We start from the raw sequence: 20,058 nt of genomic DNA, 5'->3' as shown, positions 1-20,058 counted from the left end.
TACATAATGATGTATTTTGGTATATGTATGTATATACATGTTCAATCCCCTTCCCCGTGTATATAAATTTTTAAAAATTCTACTTTTTCTGACATAAATTATCTATATATCCTTATCCTTAAAAACCTCTTCAGTGACCATTTCTCTACGGCTAGCTCTCAGTTCCCAAAGTGGTGTCTGGCAATGATAGGCAGACTTCTTTTAAAGTTTGTTTGATTTTGCATGGCTTGGTGAGGTAGTGTTACACTGGAGAGACATCCCCAGATATGTAGGATATGTAGATACTTTGTTACTACTCGTCAATCTTGGGTTTTCTTGAAGTCCCACTTTTGCAACGTGACCCAGCTACAAAGTTTAGAATTACTCTTTAGCCTGACTTTTATTTAAGTACAGACAGAAAACCCTGGTGCCCACAATCTGCTGAGATGGCTGAGAACCCCCTTCTAGAATAGCTTCACTTACCTGGCAGCATTTACCGAGTCAGGTTCTAAGCATCCGAGGTAGAGAACCAGCAGGCACCAAGCCCATCTTCACAGGCTACTTACTGTGCTTTGATGGAAACCTTCTAGCCTCTGCTACTTGCTGGTCGTGTGGTATGATGTCTCCATTTTCTCTGTAATAAAGAAGCCTCACGGAGAGGCCTCGACAGCACACACAGCTGTTGTGATACTGGAAAACCTGACCTCTGGGGCTTGTTTTTCTCAGGCAAGTGCAGTGGGGACCCAGCCCTTCCAAGAGAATATTATCCTATTACTTGTCTGTTCCTGAATGTAATTAATCCACTTCATGCATAAGAGTGGTACTAATTATAAAGCCAACTCGAGGTTGTTTTATGCGAAGCGACCCTGGATTTCTGGGGCCCCCGGGGAGCTTCACCTTCATGCAGAAGAATGACGCCATGATGTGTTGATGGTCAAAAGGTTCACTTTACAAGGTCTGCAGGACCAAAAAAATGGTTTTGTTCCCATATTTGGGGAAATAACTAAAAAGTAATTTAAGTCAGCTTTCACTTTCTGCAAAAGAGGGATGTTGGGATGAGCCTCTCATCTTTCAGCTAAGGGAGTGTGAGTGCCATGGAGTCACACACACCATCTCAAATGAGTTCAAGAGGAGCACGGAACAGGCTTCGTGTGTAGCAGGATTGGAGTCAGGTCCTCCAGCGTTCTGAGCATGTGCTCTACTGAGAGACTTATGTGATGGAAACTCAAGGATAAACTCCCTAGAAATCTCTTCTCCTTTTAGATTAACAATATATGTGGCCAGTCTTTCGACTGGCTCATACTGAGGCTTAATGAACATCTATAGAGGCTTAACAGTAGTAATAGCTGCTTTTTAGTCAGAGACCACGCGCCTTGATTAATACCTTTTAAATGCTATCCTCTACTGAGGGAGGGTTCACAGACAGGTTTAGAGAGCTTAGTGGACTGTTGGTGGGAGGGAGGCAGTGCTGGGGATAGAACCCAGGACTTCGTACGTGCTAACCATATACTCTTGACATTAAACTGCTTCCCCAGGGCTTGAAGGGTTTTTGGTGAGTTTCCCTGTGGCAAAGCTACAGTTGGAGCCACTGTTCGTCTCAGCACCACTTACAGGCTTCCTTCCTACCAGTCCATCCATTTCCCCAGCTGTCAGAACCCTTTCTTCACCTTTGCTATGTCACGGAGCAAATGACAGTGTTTTCTAAGAAGTGACTTACCCTGGCACATCGGGTCACAAGCGGAGCCATCCAGAGTTTCTCACTCCAAGTCCTCAGTTGGGCTTTGGATTTTCAACAGTTCTTCTAAGCACTGACGAGGCACTGAGCAGGCCCCTAGAGCCTGGGCTTAGCTACCGGCCCCAGATTCTCTGCTGCGTCTCCTGCATGCAGCTGTTTTCAAGTCTTCGGCCTTGTGTCCTTGCTTGGCTCCAGGTCATGCAGAGTTAAACAGAAGGCAATTGAATGAGTTCAGTCTTTCCACAGCCTCCCTGTAGACGATTTCTGTTTCCTCAGGCTTATTTATTGTTTATGTGTATGGGTGTTTGCCTACATTCATTTATGTATACCATAAACATCCCAGCTTTGGATGACTCTGGGCACTGACCATGCACACGTCAAGAAAAATTCTGAAGAGCTTTTCTATGTAGCATGAGATTGAATGTGGCATCACTATGAATTGCCTGGCTTTTAAATAACTTCAGTCACTGCGGACATGCTTTTGTGACGTAATTTCTCAGGCGCGTTGTTATTCCTCCTCCTAGGTCATTGCTAGAATCGTCGATGGAAGCAGATTCAATGAGTTCAAGGCCTTGTATGGAGACACGCTCGTCACAGGTACAGAACGCGGAGAGTTGAAACACAAACGTTTTCTGTTGCTTTGGAAATAAGTCGTCACTTGCCACAAAGCTTACACTGGGAGCTTTGCCATCTGGGGAGGCATAAGTGTGTGAGTCAGCTGTCGAGTGTCGTTGCTTTATGAAGATGGTTTGTACCCAAATGGTTTCCCGGATCCAAAGAGCTTAAAATGACAACGGCCCAATGCTATGGTGTAGACCTGTGACCTTGTGGCCCTGACGTGACAGGAGCAGAGAGTATTTGCAACGCTTTTTGTTCTCTGGGTAGCAGTTATTTTCAAGACTTCAGCCTTGTCTCCTTGTTAGGCTCTAGTTCATCCAGAGCCACACGGAATGTGTAGTTTCCCCAAAGGCCTTTGAGCGTCTTCAGTCTTCCCGAAGCCTCCCTGGAGATATTTTTGTTTCCTAAGGTTTATTTATTTTTTTTAAGTGTATGCGTGTATGTCTACATATGCTTATGTATACCACATATGTGCCTGGTGTCCGTGGAGGCTACACTAGGGTATTGGATACCCTAGAACTGGAGTTCCAGGCAATTCTAAGATACCTAATGTGGGTGCATGGGATTGAACCCATGTCTTCTGCAAGAGCAGCAAGTGCTCTTGACCTCAGAGGCATCTTGCCAGGCCTCTCTTAAGGGCTGCATTCCAACACCAAATTGAAAATTCAGGATAGTGTGCCATGTCGGGGAAAACAGAGTATGTATACAAGTGGGTTCTTTGGCCTAAAGTGTTGGCATTTCAACTTCTGAAAGAAATCATTTCAAACAGATGCTAGACTCATAGTAACCCACCAGTGGATAATGGCAGAACGAATTTTGTGAATTTTATTAGACTCTAAAAAGCCTGAAGATGCAATATTTATTTTGAGTAAAACTTAACAGATCAGGGAAAGAGGAGCTACAAAAATCCAAATTACAGTGTCCACGGAGGCTTAAGATAGGATCTTGGCAATTCCTTCTAGCTCGATTTATGAGCGAGAGGAGGGTTCATGCTGGAAGGGGAATTTATGGTTTTCTCTGTAGGTGTTTAAGTGATTAAGGGCTGTTTGTCTGATATACAGGCAGGATTTGTCTGCCAGTGGTGCAGGACGTAGCCCTCACTGTGTAGCAGTTTAAAACAATCCAAGCAGGCTCTGCTTCCTCTAAGATGGATGGCTGTCTCTGTCGTCTCCTTCTAAGTGTTTGCCTGGTACCCACTAAAAGACCATGGCACTCCTGAGCCCGTGCTTTGGGGACACAGCTGATTCCCTTATCTTTTCTCCATTGTGCCAGAATTCATGTAAGGCCAGAGTCAGGGGAGGGGAAGATGAGCAGGAGGCCTGGAAGGGGAGAGTGGAGCTGGATGTCAGAGGCTTGCCTGTTTCTGCAAGTTCCTTAAGGTTTCTCTAAGCCTAGGAGAGTTCTACGACATACTGCTTTTCCGTTTGGGTCAGATAATTAGTAAAGGCCCTCGCGTGATTGAGTGGCTGGCACAATGGGAGCATGTGCCCTGCTCAGCCCATCCGTCTGTGCCTTGACGCCCACTCCTGCTCCCGCAGAGTGTTGGGAGGGCTGAGCTGTAAGTGGTTGAAAAGTGGGTAGCATCATGTGCTAGATTTTCATCCCTTTGTGGGTAGGGCACGACTAAAGGTGGATCACTGCATGGACTTCCTGCAAGCCTTCCCCTCTTCAGTGACTTCACAAGGGTCAATACACTTAGGATGTCCATCATACATAGGCCTCTGGCTGGGACACTAGGCTTGAGAAACACAGACTCCTATGTGACCCTCAGAGCATGTTCTATCACATATAAAAAGTGATGGCAATAAGATAAAATAAAATCCAGAAAGGACTAGATCATTCAGAATCCAGCTTTCTAACTCAGTCCATATGTTGACCCACTTTTTATTCATTTTTCCTTGTGTGACTCTTGGAGGACCTGCTTTGCCCTGGGCAGCCTAGCTGTGCACTGGAACCTAGTGCCTGAGTCCAGGTGGGGCCTTTTGTAGAAGCCTTTGACTCAGTGTCCAGGCATAGCCAGGAAGTTCTTGGGCACTGAGCACTTGGTACCGGCTTCATGTAGGACCCAGAAAGGAGAAAGAATTTTTCTCAAATCAAGTTCTTCTGGTTTATAAAATAAATGGCCTCCTCTGAAGTCACCTAAGCACCTACCTCTCAAAATCTCTCAAAATGACAGACTGTGTTTTTCCCTTTCTTTTATGTGTGTATGCGTGTGTATGTGTGTGTGTGTATGTGTGTGTATGTGTGTATGTGTGTGTATATGTGTATGTGTATGTGTGTGTATGTGTGTGTAGTGTGTGTATGTGTGTATGTGTATATGTGTGTACATGTGTTTATGTGTGTGTTTGTATATGTGTATATGTGTGTATGTGTGTGTACGTGTGTATGTGTGTGTAGTGTGTGTATGTGTATGTCTGTGTGTGTAGTGTGTGTATGTGTGTATGTGTATATGTGTGTACATGTGTTTATGTGTGTGTTTGTATATGTGTATATGTGTGTATGTGTGTGTACGTGTGTATGTGTATGTGTGTGTATGTGTATGTCTGTGTGTGTACATGTGTTTATGTGTGTGTTTGTATATGTGTGTATGTGTGTATATGTGTGTATGTGTGTGTATGTGTGTATGTGTGTGTATGTGTATGTCTGTGTGTGTATGTGTGTGTATATGTGTATGTGTATGTGTGTGTATGTGTGTGTATGTGTGTATGTGTGTGTATGTGTGTATGTATGTGTGTATGTGTATGTGTGTGTATGTGTGTATGTATGTGTATGTGTGTATGTGTATGTGTGTGTATGTGTGTGTATGTGTGTATGTGTGTGTATGTGTGTGTATGTGTGTATGTATGTGTATATGTGTGTGTATGTGTGTATGCGTGTGTATGTGTGTGTATGTGTGTATGTATGTGTGTGTATGTGTGTGTATGTGTGTATGTGTATGTGTGTGTATGTGTGTATATGTGTGTGTGTAAGTTTGGGGTCCTACTAGAAGTGCTGATAGAGATACAGCATCTACAGACAAAAAAGACAAGATCAGAATATTCTTTTTAAAGAATTTCTTTAAATTTTGAAAATTTCCTAAAATTTTAAAAAAGATCTGTTAGTTTATTTTATATATATGAGTACTCTATCTACATGTACCCCTGTGTGCCAGAAAAGGGCATCAGGTCCCATTATAGATGGTTGTGAGCCACCATGTGGTTGCTGGGAATTGAACTCAGGACCTCTGGAAGAGCAGTCAGTACTCTTAACCACTGAGCCATCTCTCTAGTCCAAGACTGAGATTTTAAACTTTAAAAAGAAATACTTCAGGGTACCCTGGTCTCTGATGCACAGGGGGACACTCACATGTGTGCGAAGTGATCTTCTGAATGAATCATTTAGTCAAACTAAGTAAATATAGGTAATTTTACATAGACCATAGGCTTTCAAGAAGCATAAACAGAACAAACAAGAAACCTAGTCCCTTTAGGAATAAAAAAACACAAGGTTTTTGTTTTCCCATAGACCACCTCTATTTACACTCTAACCATTTAGCTCAGATTCAAGAATGTGCAGGATGCCTCTGTTGCAAACCATAGCTCCCTGAAAAACGTAACTCTTTGTTTTCATTTTCTCTTGAGGATTCGCTCGAATATTTGGGTACCCAGTAGGCATCATTGGAAACAATGGAGTTTTGTTTTCTGAATCTGCCAAAAAGGCAAGTACTGTTAAATGCATTAAGATTTTATGATTTGGCATAATTAATTTTGAAGGTTATGTGATAGATTAAAACATATTGTATGAAAGCTTTATAGTATTACCTGAATCTCTTAGCAAGCAGAACCCCACGTGTGTGCTAATGCATGGGTGCTGGTGTTGGACAGGTTTACATGGCGGGTGTAGCACTCTTAAAGCCTACTGGGTGATTTAGGAAGATTCCCATGAGAGGCTGGAATTATAACTGCTTACCTGGAAGTGTTCTGGGAAGGCAGGGAATTCCTGCCCTGAACTCATTCTATGGGACCTCCATGCTTGGGAGTTTCTGATACCATTCATTGGTGGTTCCAAGATGTGACCACTCCAGTCATCCTTTAAACATAAATTTTACTTTTTTGGTAACATGCACATAGTAGGTCATTGTTGCTACAGTTGCAGCAGTGAATAAGGGGATTCCCTAGTGCTCTGAGCTCAGGACTTGACTTCACATCTTTGTCTCATTTGCCTGAGCTCGCGGAAATGTCACTCATGCACTTCGGTCAAACATTGTAACAAAAGTCTCAGTCTTTCCCTTTTCAGTCAACAAAGCAGTGCCCCTTACTGAGAGAGGAAGCAGGCCGTAAGCCTTAGGCTAATTGAGGATAAATGTGTCCTTAAAGAAATGTTTTAGAAATAAAACTAACTTTTGTAGCCTGCTGTACATGTTGAGTTCTCCCAACTTAATGATAAAATGAAAATAAACTCAAAGAAAATAGATGTATGTAGTTTACTTCTGTAGGCCTAGCACTTGGGAGGCTGAGATAGGAGGGTAGTTCCAGGCCAGCCTGAGCTATACCCATAATCATATTACAAAGGACCTTTAACACTTTCAAAACAGTGTACTGTTTTCTTTAGTTTTTTTTCTTTTAAAAATTGGTTTTTGCCATAGATAGACGTTTTGCCTATTTTACTTAATAGTTTATAGCGTTTTTAAAGATATTAAATATTCCTAAAATAGCAGCACACACACCACACACACACACACACACACACACACACACACACACACACACACGTACATGCATATGTCTGTACATATAAAGCTGGGTGTGGTGGCATTTGCTTCTAATTTTACTACTTGAGAAGCAGTGGCAGGAGAATGTGAGTTTGAGGCCAGCCTGGTCTACATAGAGGATTCCAGGATAGCCAGGACAACATAGAAATACTATTGTTTTAAAACACACACACACACACACACACACACACACACACACACACACACACACACACAGAGAGAGAGAGAGAGAGAGAGAGAGAGAGAGAGAGAGAGAGAGAGAGAATGTAGTGTACTCATTCCCATAAAGTAAATACCAGGCCAGGCCAGAGCTAGGCAGATAATGTGGTGTGTCTGCCAGCTTGGCACAGGTAAGCCCTAGAGAAGTTAAATTTGGCTCCAGTCTGACATTTCTTTTATTGAAATAAGCCCCAAAGGTCTCTGTGGTTTCCTCATTTCTATAAACATAGTTATAAGAGGATGAGCAATTACCTTGCAATGTTGTGTCTGCCAGGACCTTTCTAGAAGAGGTAAAGGGATTTGCAAAAACAGAAGAAAACACACGGGAATGGTAAACAAGATAGGGAAAGAATACGAATTGGGATTATTAAATAATTCCTTAACTTCAGGGACGGAAGTCTCTAACATTGACCTAATCTAAAAATTTTATTTGGAATGTGTCAGTGAGAAAGATGTGTATTTTAACATAGTATTGAGACCTGAAGGCATTTCAAATGGTCACCCAGATGTAAACATCAGCCTGGATACCACAGAGGGCTTGCATCCTGCCCTTCCTAAAGTGGAGACCTGGAGAATGAGGGCAGATTCCTGCCACTCGCTTGGGCGAATGTGAGTAGAAAGGTAATAGGAAGTCCTTGCAGACCCGTGTGACAGGGCAGCACAGAACCGTTGTTATAGTAAACAGGAGGTCAGACTAGCCAGACAAGGCAACGCTCTTTCTTAACTCTGCCTGGGAGTGTGGGTTTGGTAGGAGTTCGTTTGTTTTTTAAGGAACAGGTCTTTTCATGTGTTTACAGGGCGCTCACTTCGTCCAGCTGTGCTGCCAAAGAAATATCCCCCTGCTGTTTCTCCAGAACATCACTGGTGAGGCTGCCATTCTCGTGTGTTTGGTTTAGAGTCACGCTGTCTCCTGCAGCTCATGGGTTAGTGCAGAGAGAGTTTCCTTCATGAATACTAGGTAGTCTCAGATTACCTTAGGTGTTCTACGTGAAGCAGTCTATGAATTTTGTGTATTTCAAGCTTTTACCTGGCTTCTCCTGACTCCCATTCACCCAGGAGCAGCAGGGTGTCCCATCTTACCTCTGCCAGAGAGGATTACCTGACTCACTGTCTCAGTATCCTAATGATTCCAAGCACATGCTATGAGCATCTCTCTGCTGTACAGTTAATTCTATCTGGAATAATACCAGTCAATTATCTATCTATTCTTTGGGATGTGTGTGTGTGTGTGTGTGCGCGCGTGCATGTGTATGTGTGTGGTGTGTGTGGTGTGTGTGTGTGCGTGTGTGTGTGTGTGTGTGTGTGTTCATTAGAGCCAGTGGCCAACTTCAGATATCATTCCTTAGGAGCTGTCCACTGTTTTTTGAGACAGGGTCTCTTACTGGGGTAGAGCTCATCTATTAGACTAGACTGGCTGGCCAGTGATCCATAAAGATCCTTCTGTCTCTGTCTTCTCGGCACTGGGAGTACAAGTGCACACCATGCCACCTGCCATTCTATGTGGGTGCTAGGGGTGAAAATCAGGCCCTCATGGTTCATGGTAAGCACTTTACTGACTAAGCCCTCTGCCCAGTCTTGAAGTAATACATTTTGAAAATTATGTTTTCACTGAAGCCTGAGGATTTGCATTTTAACCCCGTAGAATGGCCTGTGACTAGCGTGAACTTTATGCCTCTAAACTTCACATTCCATAGATGATCCTAAGCAGGAGTTGGTTGATTTCGAAGACCTCCTGCTGTAGTGTTGAGATGTTTTCTGCTCTACCATTTTGTCTGCTGCATTGTGTTGCAGTAGATACATATCTCAGGATAACAATAAACTTCCATTCCTTGGAAGATAGACTTTTTTTAAAAAAAAAAATTGGGTTTCATTGTATAACCTTAGCTGGCCTTGAACACACTAACTGGACCAGGCTGGCCCTGAACTTTCAAAAATCTGCCTTCCTCCTCTGCCTTCTGTGTTCTAGGATTAAAGACATGCACCACCCACTACCACCAGAGTCTTTTAAATAGTTGTTGTGCTCAGGCAGGTTTCTCAGAGGAGGAAACTCACTGTGTAGACTAGCCAGGCCTCTCAACCTTGAACAGGACTTTATATAGTAATTAAGCACCTTCATTCTCTGTTATGTTCAAGTTCAAGGTAGGTTAGGTGGTGTGTGTGTGTTTATTTTTGTTTTGTTTTTCCGGTACTGAGGGTAGAGCCGAGGGCACACTAAATGGAGGCTCTCTCGCAGACCACACCCTCAGCCCTTGATGAATTTCGAGAGGCGTTGGTTCCAGATAGTGGAGAGGTTCCTACCTGGTAGCCTGTGGAAGAACAGATGGAAAAGTCTCTGAAGTTTGCTGAATCTAGGAACCTCATTTCTGAGAATGTGACTCACCATTGTGAAGTTAAACATTTGCTTTGACAATTCTCCTGTCTTCATCTCACTCTGCTTCATCTACACTGTTTTGGGGGCAGAGGCTGAGTTTTGCTTTGCAACATTGTATATGAGGGACCAGCGAGGCATTGGTAGATGGGAGTACAATGTGCCACTGGATAAATCTTGGGCTGGGAGAGATATCTTAGCTGGGGATGAAAGTGTGAGTTTCAGTAGAATGAGGAAAGGATGGTTAAAGCTGTGGGAATAGCGACGAGAACCTGAGGAGAAGAGAAGGCTCAGGATAGTCTTCAAGCCACTCTGCTTTCCTCCCCTTTCCCTCTCCATTTTTTTTTTTTTTTTTGTAGTGTGAATTTACAGATTTTTTTTTTTAAGGCAAACTAAGACTCTCAGGGAAGAATACTATTACTCTGTTTTGGTTTTGGTTTTGGTTTTTTCCTACAGAGTTAAGAGTATAGGGAAAGAGGAAGCAAGACTAAGGGATTTGTGTGTGTTTGTCTGCTCTCTCTCTCCCCGTGCGTGTGTGTGTGTGTGTGTGTGTGTGTGTGTGTGTGTGTGTGTGTGTGTGTGCGTGCGTGTCTGTGTGCATGGTGGGGAGAAGGATTTGAGGAAACCAGATGAAGTGGATTCTTTTAGAGGCTGAGCGTCTGTAGAGTTGGTCAGGTGAGGGCTTTGAAAAGAGCAGGTATGATAGAATGTTCTGAAGAGTCAGACACATTGGCTAAAGCAGTTCTGAGCTGCTCTGAAGGCTGGTTTATAAAGGTGGCAAGGGCCCCTGGTGTGGTCCCTCAGTGTCCCAGCAGCTCCAGCTCCTCCACAGGATTGCTGGACTGAATTGGATGACGCGATCCTGGAGATTTGCCCACCAGGGGCAAAGAGTCAGTCAGACAAGCAAGTCTACATATGCAGGGGAAAGAAATGCCTCCCTCAGAGCCTCAGGTGGGGACAGAGAACTGAGACATGATTTCAAGGTTTCTAAATAAGAGAAGGGTATGCCCCTGTTGTAGAAGGCATGTTACAGCAGAAGAGGAGCTCAGAGTTGGAGCTTGAGGAAACAGAGGAATCCTGTAATTACAAAGAAATCTTTTTTTTTTTTTTTTTAAATCTTGCTGTTGAGCCCCTGGCAGGGACTCGACATCCCCATGAAACATTAATCTTTATTTCATCAAAGTTTTAAGCAGTGCTGCAAAATGAGGAATCCTATTTTAAACCAGGTCAGTGGATGTGGAAACCTTCTGGGCTGGCTTGCTGGGTGGTACCTTTCCTGTGGCAATATCACAGTCTAATGTCACAGTCTCTCCCCATCAAGCCTCTGCCTTGGGATGCTCTCTCAGAGATTGTTTCCTTCTGTTGCTCAGAGATCTGTGCACGTCTAAACAAAGTATTTTAAGGACATCTAAAAAATGAGGAGAGAGTAGGTGGTGGTGGTGGTGGTGGCAAATGCCTTTAATCCCAGCATTCAGGAGGCAGAGGCAGATGGATCTCCATGAGTTAGAGACCAGCTTGGTCTACAGAATGAGTTCCAAGACAGCCCAGACTTACACAGAGAAAGACAAAAGCAAACATACAAACATGAAGAGAGGTTTTTGTAAACCTCTTTTTGTAAATAAAGCTTTTTGTAAAGATTTATTATGTATAGTGCTTTGCCTGCCTGTACGCCTGCAGGCCAGAAGAGGGCACCAGATCTCATTACAGGTGGTTGTGAGCCACCACGTGGTTGCTGGGAATTGAACCCAGGACCTCTGGAAGAGCAGTCAGTGCTCTTAACCTCTGAGCCATCCCTTCAGCCGGTGAAGAGAGATTTTTACTGTGGTTCTTTGAAGCTCACTGTGGAGTATGCACTTCCTGTGGGACTCTTCTGTTAGAATGAGAAGATCTGTGGTGCAGTTCATCTAAGCTGGGATCTGATAGTACCTTGGTGGGATTGACTTCTGCATGTGTATCCATTGCTCAAGGCCGTGTTTCTGTTCCGTTCTCTCTCTTAGGATTCATGGTTGGTAAAGACTATGAAGCCGAAGGGATTGCCAAGGATGGCGCCAAGATGGTAGCCGCAGTATCCTGTGCCAAAGTGCCTAAGATAACTGTCATAATCGGGGGATCATATGGGGCTGGAAACTACGGAATGTGTGGCAGAGCATATAGGTGGGTAGTGTCCACGGCTTTTTTTTTTTTTTTTGAAGAAAGAAATGCATTTCAAGTGAAATTACAAATGGTCGTGTAAATCCCAGCAGTGGTGGCACACACCTGTAGCCCTAGCTCTTAGCAGGTGGCGGGAGAAGAGTCGGGAGTTCAAAGCCAGCCTTGCTACACAGCAAAATTGAGGCTAGCTCTGGCTACAGAGGGTCATGTCTACAAACAAAACATGAATAAGTTGTCGCTTTATCCCAGGTTTGGGGTATAAAGTGACATTCAGCCCACTTGACCATTTGTACTTTAATCCGTTCACAGTCTTTTGCCACCATGCCTAATTGCACTGCGTGAATCTGATGCTTCCTCTTTTCCTTCCAGTCCAAGATTTCTCTACATGTGGCCAAATGCTCGCATCTCAGTGATGGGAGGAGAGCAGGCAGCCACCGTGTTAGCCACGGTGGCGAGAGACCAGAGAGCCCGTGAGGGGAAGCAGGTAGAGGACTTCTTTGTTTCGTATGGGTTTGACTGTCCCCTGAAAACCCCTGCAGCACAGGAGCAGAGCACCCAGGCTACCTGTGTGTCCGTGGGAAGGATTGTGAGGCTCCACTCCTGGGCCTTAAGTATGCCATATACTGCTGACCTGTACCTCAGCCCCAGAATTTCCCAGAAAGCACCAGACAGAGACGTGGATTCTTACTTTGTTGCTGTTTGTGAGATCTAAGGAGAAACAATTTACTTCTTTTGGGCCTAGAGCAGCAGGCCTTTGTTTCTGTTTTGTTTTCCATTGTTGATAAGGGTCCCTGGGAGAGTCAGTCCGCTGCTGTGAAGTGTATAGCATCAGTATTCCTTGAGAGTGTAACTATGGAAAAATGGATACAAAAGAATGTAGATGTGCTACTGAAAGGCAAACGGGGTGGCTGCTCTTAAGGTGGATTCTTTGTCTCTGTTAGAGACTCTTTGGGAATTCTATGAATGTTTATTTAGGGCGTTTAAGCACCGGGTCCTGAAATGTCAGCTGTGTACTCCTGAGGTAGCTTATGTGCACCCTTGTCTTGTCATAGGAATGACTGTGGATACCTCCTTGGTGTGACATTGCTTTGCCCTGCCAGCAGGGATCAAGTGGTCAACCACAGGGTCTGCAGAGCTGGGATGATACAAAGTCACTTGTGTCTCTGGCCTCCTTCTGTCTGTGTGTACATTTGTGTGAGAATGATACTGCATGGTGCTGTGTGGAGGTCAGAGGACAACCTCTGGTATTGGGCCTCACCTTCCACCTGATCCGAGTAAGGTCTCTTTGTTGTTTGTCTGGTGTGTACACTAGGCTAGCTCTCTTGTGTGCTTCTAGGGATTCTCCTGTCTCCCACATCCCCATGCCGGTGCTGGATTGCAGCTTGTGCTAGGAATCTGAACTCAGGTCCCCGTGATTTCAATGCAAGAGCTCGACCCACTGACTATTTCCCCAGCCTGCCTCTTTGTCTCTACCTGGCAGCAGGCACTCCGTACAGTTAGGTTGGTGTATTAGATAAACTTTAGTGCCAGCCAGTATTGAAGCAAAACAGTAGCTTTGCTCTGTGTGTGTGTCTAGGGGAGGAGGGCGGAAGGGGATGCTGTCTGCAGTGTAGGTGATAGAGTGAGTCTACCTGATGTTTCGAAAGCGTGTTTGAACTTTATCAAACAAAAGTAATCCCTTGATAAATAACCATCCTTTGGTTCATTTGATACATAGATATTTAAATCATTCCTTTTCCTATATGAAAGTTGGTGTCTGGTTCTCCCTCCAATGGGTATTGACTGAAGTATGTGCATGAGAGAGGGTAAGGTTGACTTGAAGTAAGTCATTTGTTTCTAACGTACCTGATTATTTACCTATTTATTTTGGCACTGGAGGTTGAAGCCAAGGTCTCCCAAAGGCTTGGCAAGTGCATCCCTGTTGCTGTAATTAAAATAAAAAACTGTCTTTTATCCTGCACTAGGTCCAGCACCGCAGTGCCCCAAGATATCTGGTAGATATCCTCATCTCAGTCAGCAAAGCGTCTCACCCGCTGTGCTCCATCCCCTATCACACTGCCAATGGCTTCTCTCTGAGCCTGGCAGCCATCTCTCTACCCATCCAGTTCCCAAGGCAGGCTGCCACCATGCCAGACACACACATCCCAATTCCATGGCGGCCCAGTGTCTGCAGCCACCACACTCTCTCTTGAACTTAAATGGCCACATGAAAGAACACACAACACAATAACCTCTAATCTAATTGATAAGATATAACTGCCCACCTAAACATACAAGACCCTGTACGCATCCATCCCTCAAGAACATTCAAAACAACCTGTAAATGAGCAGAGAGGAATCTTAACATCAGCCTCCGTGTTCTCTGCTCTTCTCTTCCCCTCGCTCCAGTCTCCTCCTCCCTCTAAAACTTTTCTCCTGCCCATCCTTCCTTCTCGTCCAATGACAGGCCTTGTTCTATCTTGAACCCGCCTTCACCTGCGTAATGACATCATCCCATAGATCCCTATATCAGCAGTTCTGGAATACTTCAGAGTTGAAAATAGAGTCTCCTATAAAAAGCCAGGATCAAGGACGTGCACTGCCATGCATGGCCTTCCCCACCTTGTTAACTGGAGATTGCTGAACGCTTTTTAGTTCTGTGGTGGGACTCACGTCTACTATTGTATCCTGCTGGAACACAGTGATGTGTGATGTTCTTGGCCTTGGCTTTGTGTTACATGGCTTCAGTGTGCTGTCTTTGATGACCTACGTCCCAGGCAAGGCCATGTACGTTAAAACATCCTTTGCAATCTAACACTGTGCAAATGTTAGTTATGCTGTGATTGTCCCCAGGGTGCGTCTTTCTGAGCTTAGCTAGAGGAAGCAGTCCTGGTGAAGCCGACTTATTGTCTCTCTCCTTCCAGTTCTCCAGTGCAGAGGAGGCAGCTTTGAAAGAGCCCATCATCAAGAGGTTCGAAGAGGAAGGGAACCCTTACTATTCCAGTGCAAGGTGGGAACAGGGCTTCTCTCAGCCCCTCAGTCTCAGCCTCACAGACACCCGAGCTCTCGGGATGGTCGACCTTCATAGGACCTTCCTGCCGTTTGTGCATCTGTGGCAGGAGGATGGAGACTTGAAGCCAGTCTGAGCTACATAGAAAGATCTTGTTACCGTCTGGACAGAGAGTTACTTTTATACGACCATTCGTTTATGCTAAACTGCCGTCCTCCTCCCAGGCTTCCTCGAACAGTAGGCTCCTCCCCCTTTACTCCCGCATCCCACCCTAATTAGGGTATCCGTAACTTGGCGTGGCCCTGTAGAGATGGGCCATGTCAGCAGTGGAGAGTTCTAATCCTGGGTATCACACGTTCAGGAGGCGATCTTAATCTTTGCCTAAGCACCTAGATTTCCACGTGGCCTCCCCTTCTGATTGTTTGGTCGCTCCCCTATTTTAAACATGAGATTGGTTGGTCGATCACGTATTGACACCGGTTAGCAAGTGTGCTTGCATACTTGGAAGGTGATTAGTCACAGCCAGGGCCCACACGTCAGTGCCAAGTAATTACATCCGACACCACTGCTGCCACTGACTGTTTGTTTTCTTCGAAGCGAAATCATAATGGGGTAATAAATCCTCCCTGCCTGTCCCAGCTGGAGACCGCTTGGTTTGTGCTTCCAAATGGTTTCTCCAATAGCCGTACTGTTCAGTATTATGAAGACAAATCTACGCCATGCCTTCTTTCTTCCCTTGGGCAGATGGAGAAAAGAATAAATACTAGTGTCCTCTAAAATTAGGTTATGCCTTGGATCATGCCCTTTACTGGGAAGGACGAACTGGAGAGAAGGGCAGAAGAAAATAAGAAAGTTAGAATCCATTTCTGTCGTGGGATTCCTCCCCTGTGGCCAACACTGCTCTTGGCAGCAGGCTGCATATTGGTTAGCAGTTTGAGTTCAGATAACAGCATTTGAGATTTTTGTTGTCTGTCAACCGAGTCTCATTGTAGCTCAGACTGGCTAAGTTTAAGGATGATCTTGAACTCCTGATCCCCCTACCTCTGGAGTCCCAGGATCAGGCCTCTGTGTCACTGCCACGGTAGGCAGCGCTGGGGTGGGGTTGAACCCAGAATGGTAGACCAGCTGTCCCCCATCTGAGCTACGTCCTGAACACATTTGTTAATTTCCAAAGCTCCAGTTTGCCTTTGTGTTAACTGTGTCCTGCCCTCCCCAGACAGATTTACAGCATGGCCGTGGGTCATTGGTTCATGTAATTAACGACAAATTACTTTATCATCTTTGGTTTGAGCAACAAAGTCGTACCTCACTTTGCCGTAATGCAGACAGACATTCAGCAGTAGCAGCCACTAGAGGCAGAGACTCCCAGAGACCCACGGGAGAGATTTAAAACAAATGCAAGGCAAATACATAAGCTTGCTCACAGTTCTCCACATGAATGAGGTTTTGGCTGAAATGCTCACGAACAGGTGAAATATTCGACTTTGGAAATGGAGAATTTTAGATGAGCCATGCATTTAGGGTTTTTTTTAATGCCTAAGATGAGTCATCCCTTGGGAAAGATCAGATCCTTTATTATTGTTACATTAATGTTTATGCGTTAATGGGTTGCATTCAAGACCTCAGTGAGCGTGGCTGGACAGATGGATCTTTACAAATAAATGGTAAAAGACGGGAAGATTCTCTGTTAATCTGTGTGTGCTGAGTCCTACTGTTGCCACAGTTGTTGTTCTGGAGACAGCAACCTTTTCCTAAAGATGAAAAGATTGGCAAGCTGGCTTGGGGTCCTGGTTTTTTGGTTTGATAAATCCCATCCAAGCAATCGTTCCCTGACTTGCTTAGGATTGAACATGGTAGAAGCCAGCTTTCTGGAATATCTCCTGTTACTGGAACCTCTGTTTCATTGCCTCTTGTTCTGGGGCTCAAACCTCATACCCGCTAGGTTAGTGCTTTAGTTCTCAGTCCCAGCTTCTGTTCCCTAAATGACACACAGACATCTGCTCATGAACTGCACCCAGGCACTGGGCTGACCCTCTTCCTTGGAAAGCCTTTAATGTTTGTCACTCACACGCCCTTCCAGCATTGCTTGGGGGATTCTGTTGCTCATGGGCTCCCAGGGGACAATCAATCCACCCGTTCCCAGCTCCAAGAACAACCTCCTGTTGATTGGCCACTGGTACCTTAGGGTCCCCGTGATGAATGTTTTATGACCAAAGATGTGGTTCCTGCCCGCCAGTGTGAAAACTGTTTAATAATTGATGTGACATCCAGATGCTCGAAGCACTTTGAGTAAAGAAGGCAAGACAGCCATTTAATAATAATTAACCCCAAAAGAACAGCTATTCCTCGTTTGGCAAGGCAGTTTATATCTGAAGAAGGCTGAGGCAGGAGGATCATCACAGGTTCCGGGCAAAGTTGGCCTATAGATTGAGACTTGTCTTTTAAAAAACTGAACAAGTGGTGTTGGGGATTTAGCTCAGTGGTAGAGCACTTGCCTAGCAAGTGCAAGGCCCTGGGTTCGGTCCTCAGCTCCAGAAAAACAAAAAACAAAAAAAAACAAAAAAAAACTGAACAAGTAACTAAAAAAAAAAACAAAAAAACAAAAAACCAAACCAGTGTTATTTCTCATTCTTTTTTTAATATAAATTTGAGGATGTCAGTGAGGACAAACTCTTCAAAGCAGTTTAAGGTTATTTTTTTCTATTGTAGCAAGAAATAAAGACTGGTATTTTAAGTTGCTTATTTTATTAATAAAGTGTAGTGAGGCTTACAGAGTGATTGCCGGCTTGCTAAAAGTTTCCTGTAGTATGCCTTTAGCAGTGACATCACTGAGTTGAAACTTTTACCTGGGTTTATGGAGCTCCATGCTAATAACACTGTAGCCATCTTCAGACGCACCAGAAGAAGTCATCTGATCCCATTACAGTTGGTTGTGAGCCACCATGTGGGTGCTGGGATTTGAACTCAGAACCTCTGGAAGAGCCATCTCTCTGGCTAATAACAGAGGAGATCGAGGTGATTGCTACAGTTCTGGGAGGAGCAAAGAAACTCTTTCCTAAGGCCTGAAGCTCCACGTGGCTCCTTGTGGCAGCCCGGGGGGGGGGAGGGGACAGTGCTGTTCTTTTGTTTGGGTGGGAGCACTGCTGTTCTTTTCTTTGTTCCACTCTCTCAAACATGACTTCTACTGGCCATTCCCGTACAGGCAGTAGTCCAGAGCTCTCTGAACTGTGGTTGGTCCTTGTGGTGATTCTGGGCATGGCATGGAGGGATGGTGACTCGGATGATACATTCATAGTGACCATTTTCATCTTTCCACAGGCTGTGGGATGATGGGATTATCGACCCCGTGGACACCAGGCTGGTTCTGGGACTCAGCATCAGTGCAGCCCTCAATGCGCCCATCCAGAGGACAGACTTTGGCATCTTCAGGATGTAACCCAGATACGGAACGTGTTGCCACAGCTGTAATAAAAATTAACACGTGTGACTAGCCTTAAAACTTGAGATCCACTGGGCATTTGCTGGCACAGGAATTCTTTTCTTAACAGTATGATGTATGGGTTTTTTTTTTTTTAATTGTAAAAATCAGTGAGTATTCTGCTTGATGAGCTTTGATTTGTCAAAAATTTTTCTTACAGACACTTCTCATGGCTCATTTTTTACCACCCATAAAATGAAGTGACCGATTTTGCAATTATCCTTTTGAGAACCACAAACAGTTTGAAAAATAAATCTCTCTAATCTATGCATTCTAGGGTTGTTGCGATGGTTAATTTAAAATCATATTACCCTCGAAGTGATTATTTTCTTGGTTATATTTGAGATTTCAGCACACTTGTATGTGTGCATGTGCATGCTTTTGTGTGTGTGTGTGTGTGTGTGTGTGTGTGTGTGTGTGTGTGTGCATGTAGAGCTCAAAGTCTAACTTTATTGTTCCTCAGGTTCTATCTGGCCTTTTTTTTTTTTTTTTTTCAGAGCTGGGGACCGAACCCAGGGCCTTGCCCACTGAGCTAAACCCCCAACCCCTATCTGGCCTTTTCTAAAGATTTATTTTATTTTTACTTATGTGTTGTGTATGGTGTGTGTGTGTGTGTGTGTGTGTGTGTGTGTGTGTGTGTGTGTGTGTGTGTGTGTGTGTCCTAGAGCTGCCATTTTAGAAGCTGTGACCCTGTTAATGTGGGTGCCAGTCCTCTGGAAGAACAGCAAGTATGTTTCACCACTGAGGCATCTTTCCAGACCCATCCATTTTGTTTTTGAGGCAGGGTTGCTCCCTGAGCCTGGAACTCACTGATTCAGCTAAGCTGGCTTGCAACAGTCCCTGGAATCCTCCTGTCTCCGCCTCCCCAGCGCTACATGTGTGCACTGCCACACCTGGCTTCGGGGTTCTAAAGATCAAAACTGGGTCTTCATTCTCATATGGCAAACAGATTCCTGGCTGAGCCATTCCTTAGCCTGCAGCAAACTCATTTTTAAGGGTCCCCTCTAACTTTTCCTCCTCCAGCCACCGTCTGTCTCCTCCCGTGATAGTCAGGCTTGTCCCTGTTTGCATGATGGGCTCTTTTCCATCCCATTCACCCCCTCGCTTGGTCATTTTCAAGCTTCCCCGCCCACAGCCTTCCCCAGGTCACCATTGAGCTCCATGTTGCTGAGACCAATGGGTTCTTTCCGACCTCACCAGACGATGTAGCCCTGTCGCCTCATTTGTTTGAAACCACCCACGGAAACAATGTCCTTAGCTTTCATGGTACAGCACCGGGTTTTCTACCAGCGTCATTAAGTCCCTCTATCTGTCGTTTTCCCTTCCCTCCCTCGCTCCCGTTATTTGTCTTGACTTTCATTAGTAGATGCAGCACATTCTTATGTTAAGCTATACAAAACACAGCCGTTCTTTTTTATTAGTATTTGAACAGTTCAGTGGCATTAAATGCCTTCCCTTACTACACAGCCATCGCTGTCATCCATCTCTGGGGCCTCACCTCCCCGCAGCCTCAGCTCACCTTATCTTTAAATAGATGCGTTTCTCGTGTCGTTCTGGTCCTTACTTGGCTCTTCCTGCCCATCTCTCGGCTTTCAGCTCCTATCAAGGACTCACCTGCAGTTCTTCGCCCACCTCTCCTCTGGGCTTCAGCTCTGCGTGTTTCCCTCAGGCTGCTGGGTATCCAGAGGGAGCCTCACAGTCATCATCGTTAAATCCCGAGAGATTTTTGTCTCCTTCGCTGTCTCTTGCATCACTCCACTCACTTCTCTCT

At 44.8% G+C, this 20,058-nt stretch overlaps 1 protein-coding gene across 3 annotated transcripts in view; it reads left to right on the top strand.

The window, feature by feature from the left end:
- Mccc2 (methylcrotonyl-CoA carboxylase subunit 2) overlaps positions 1-18,558 on the top strand; it is a 71,049-nt gene extending 52,491 nt beyond the window's left edge. Inside the window, exons 11-17 of one of the 3 annotated variants that reach the window (NM_001012177.1) lie at positions 2,239-2,311; positions 5,953-6,029; positions 8,099-8,165; positions 11,667-11,823; positions 12,190-12,304; positions 14,724-14,809; positions 18,128-18,558. In NM_001012177.1, the coding sequence (NP_001012177.1) occupies positions 2,239-2,311; positions 5,953-6,029; positions 8,099-8,165; positions 11,667-11,823; positions 12,190-12,304; positions 14,724-14,809; positions 18,128-18,245 (693 nt within the window). In that variant the 3' untranslated portion in view covers positions 18,246-18,558. The other 2 variants (XM_039102546.2, XM_039102544.2) reach the window with 2 other exon arrangements.
- Positions 18,559-20,058: the final 1,500 nt, after the last annotated feature.

The sequence above is a fragment of the Rattus norvegicus genome, chromosome 2 (assembly GCF_036323735.1).
Source record: "Rattus norvegicus strain BN/NHsdMcwi chromosome 2, GRCr8, whole genome shotgun sequence".
In the NCBI taxonomy this organism is placed as follows: Eukaryota; Metazoa; Chordata; class Mammalia; order Rodentia; family Muridae; genus Rattus; species Rattus norvegicus.
The sequence above is the reverse complement of the archived record's forward strand: the minus strand, read 5'-3'. Positions and strand labels throughout refer to the sequence as shown.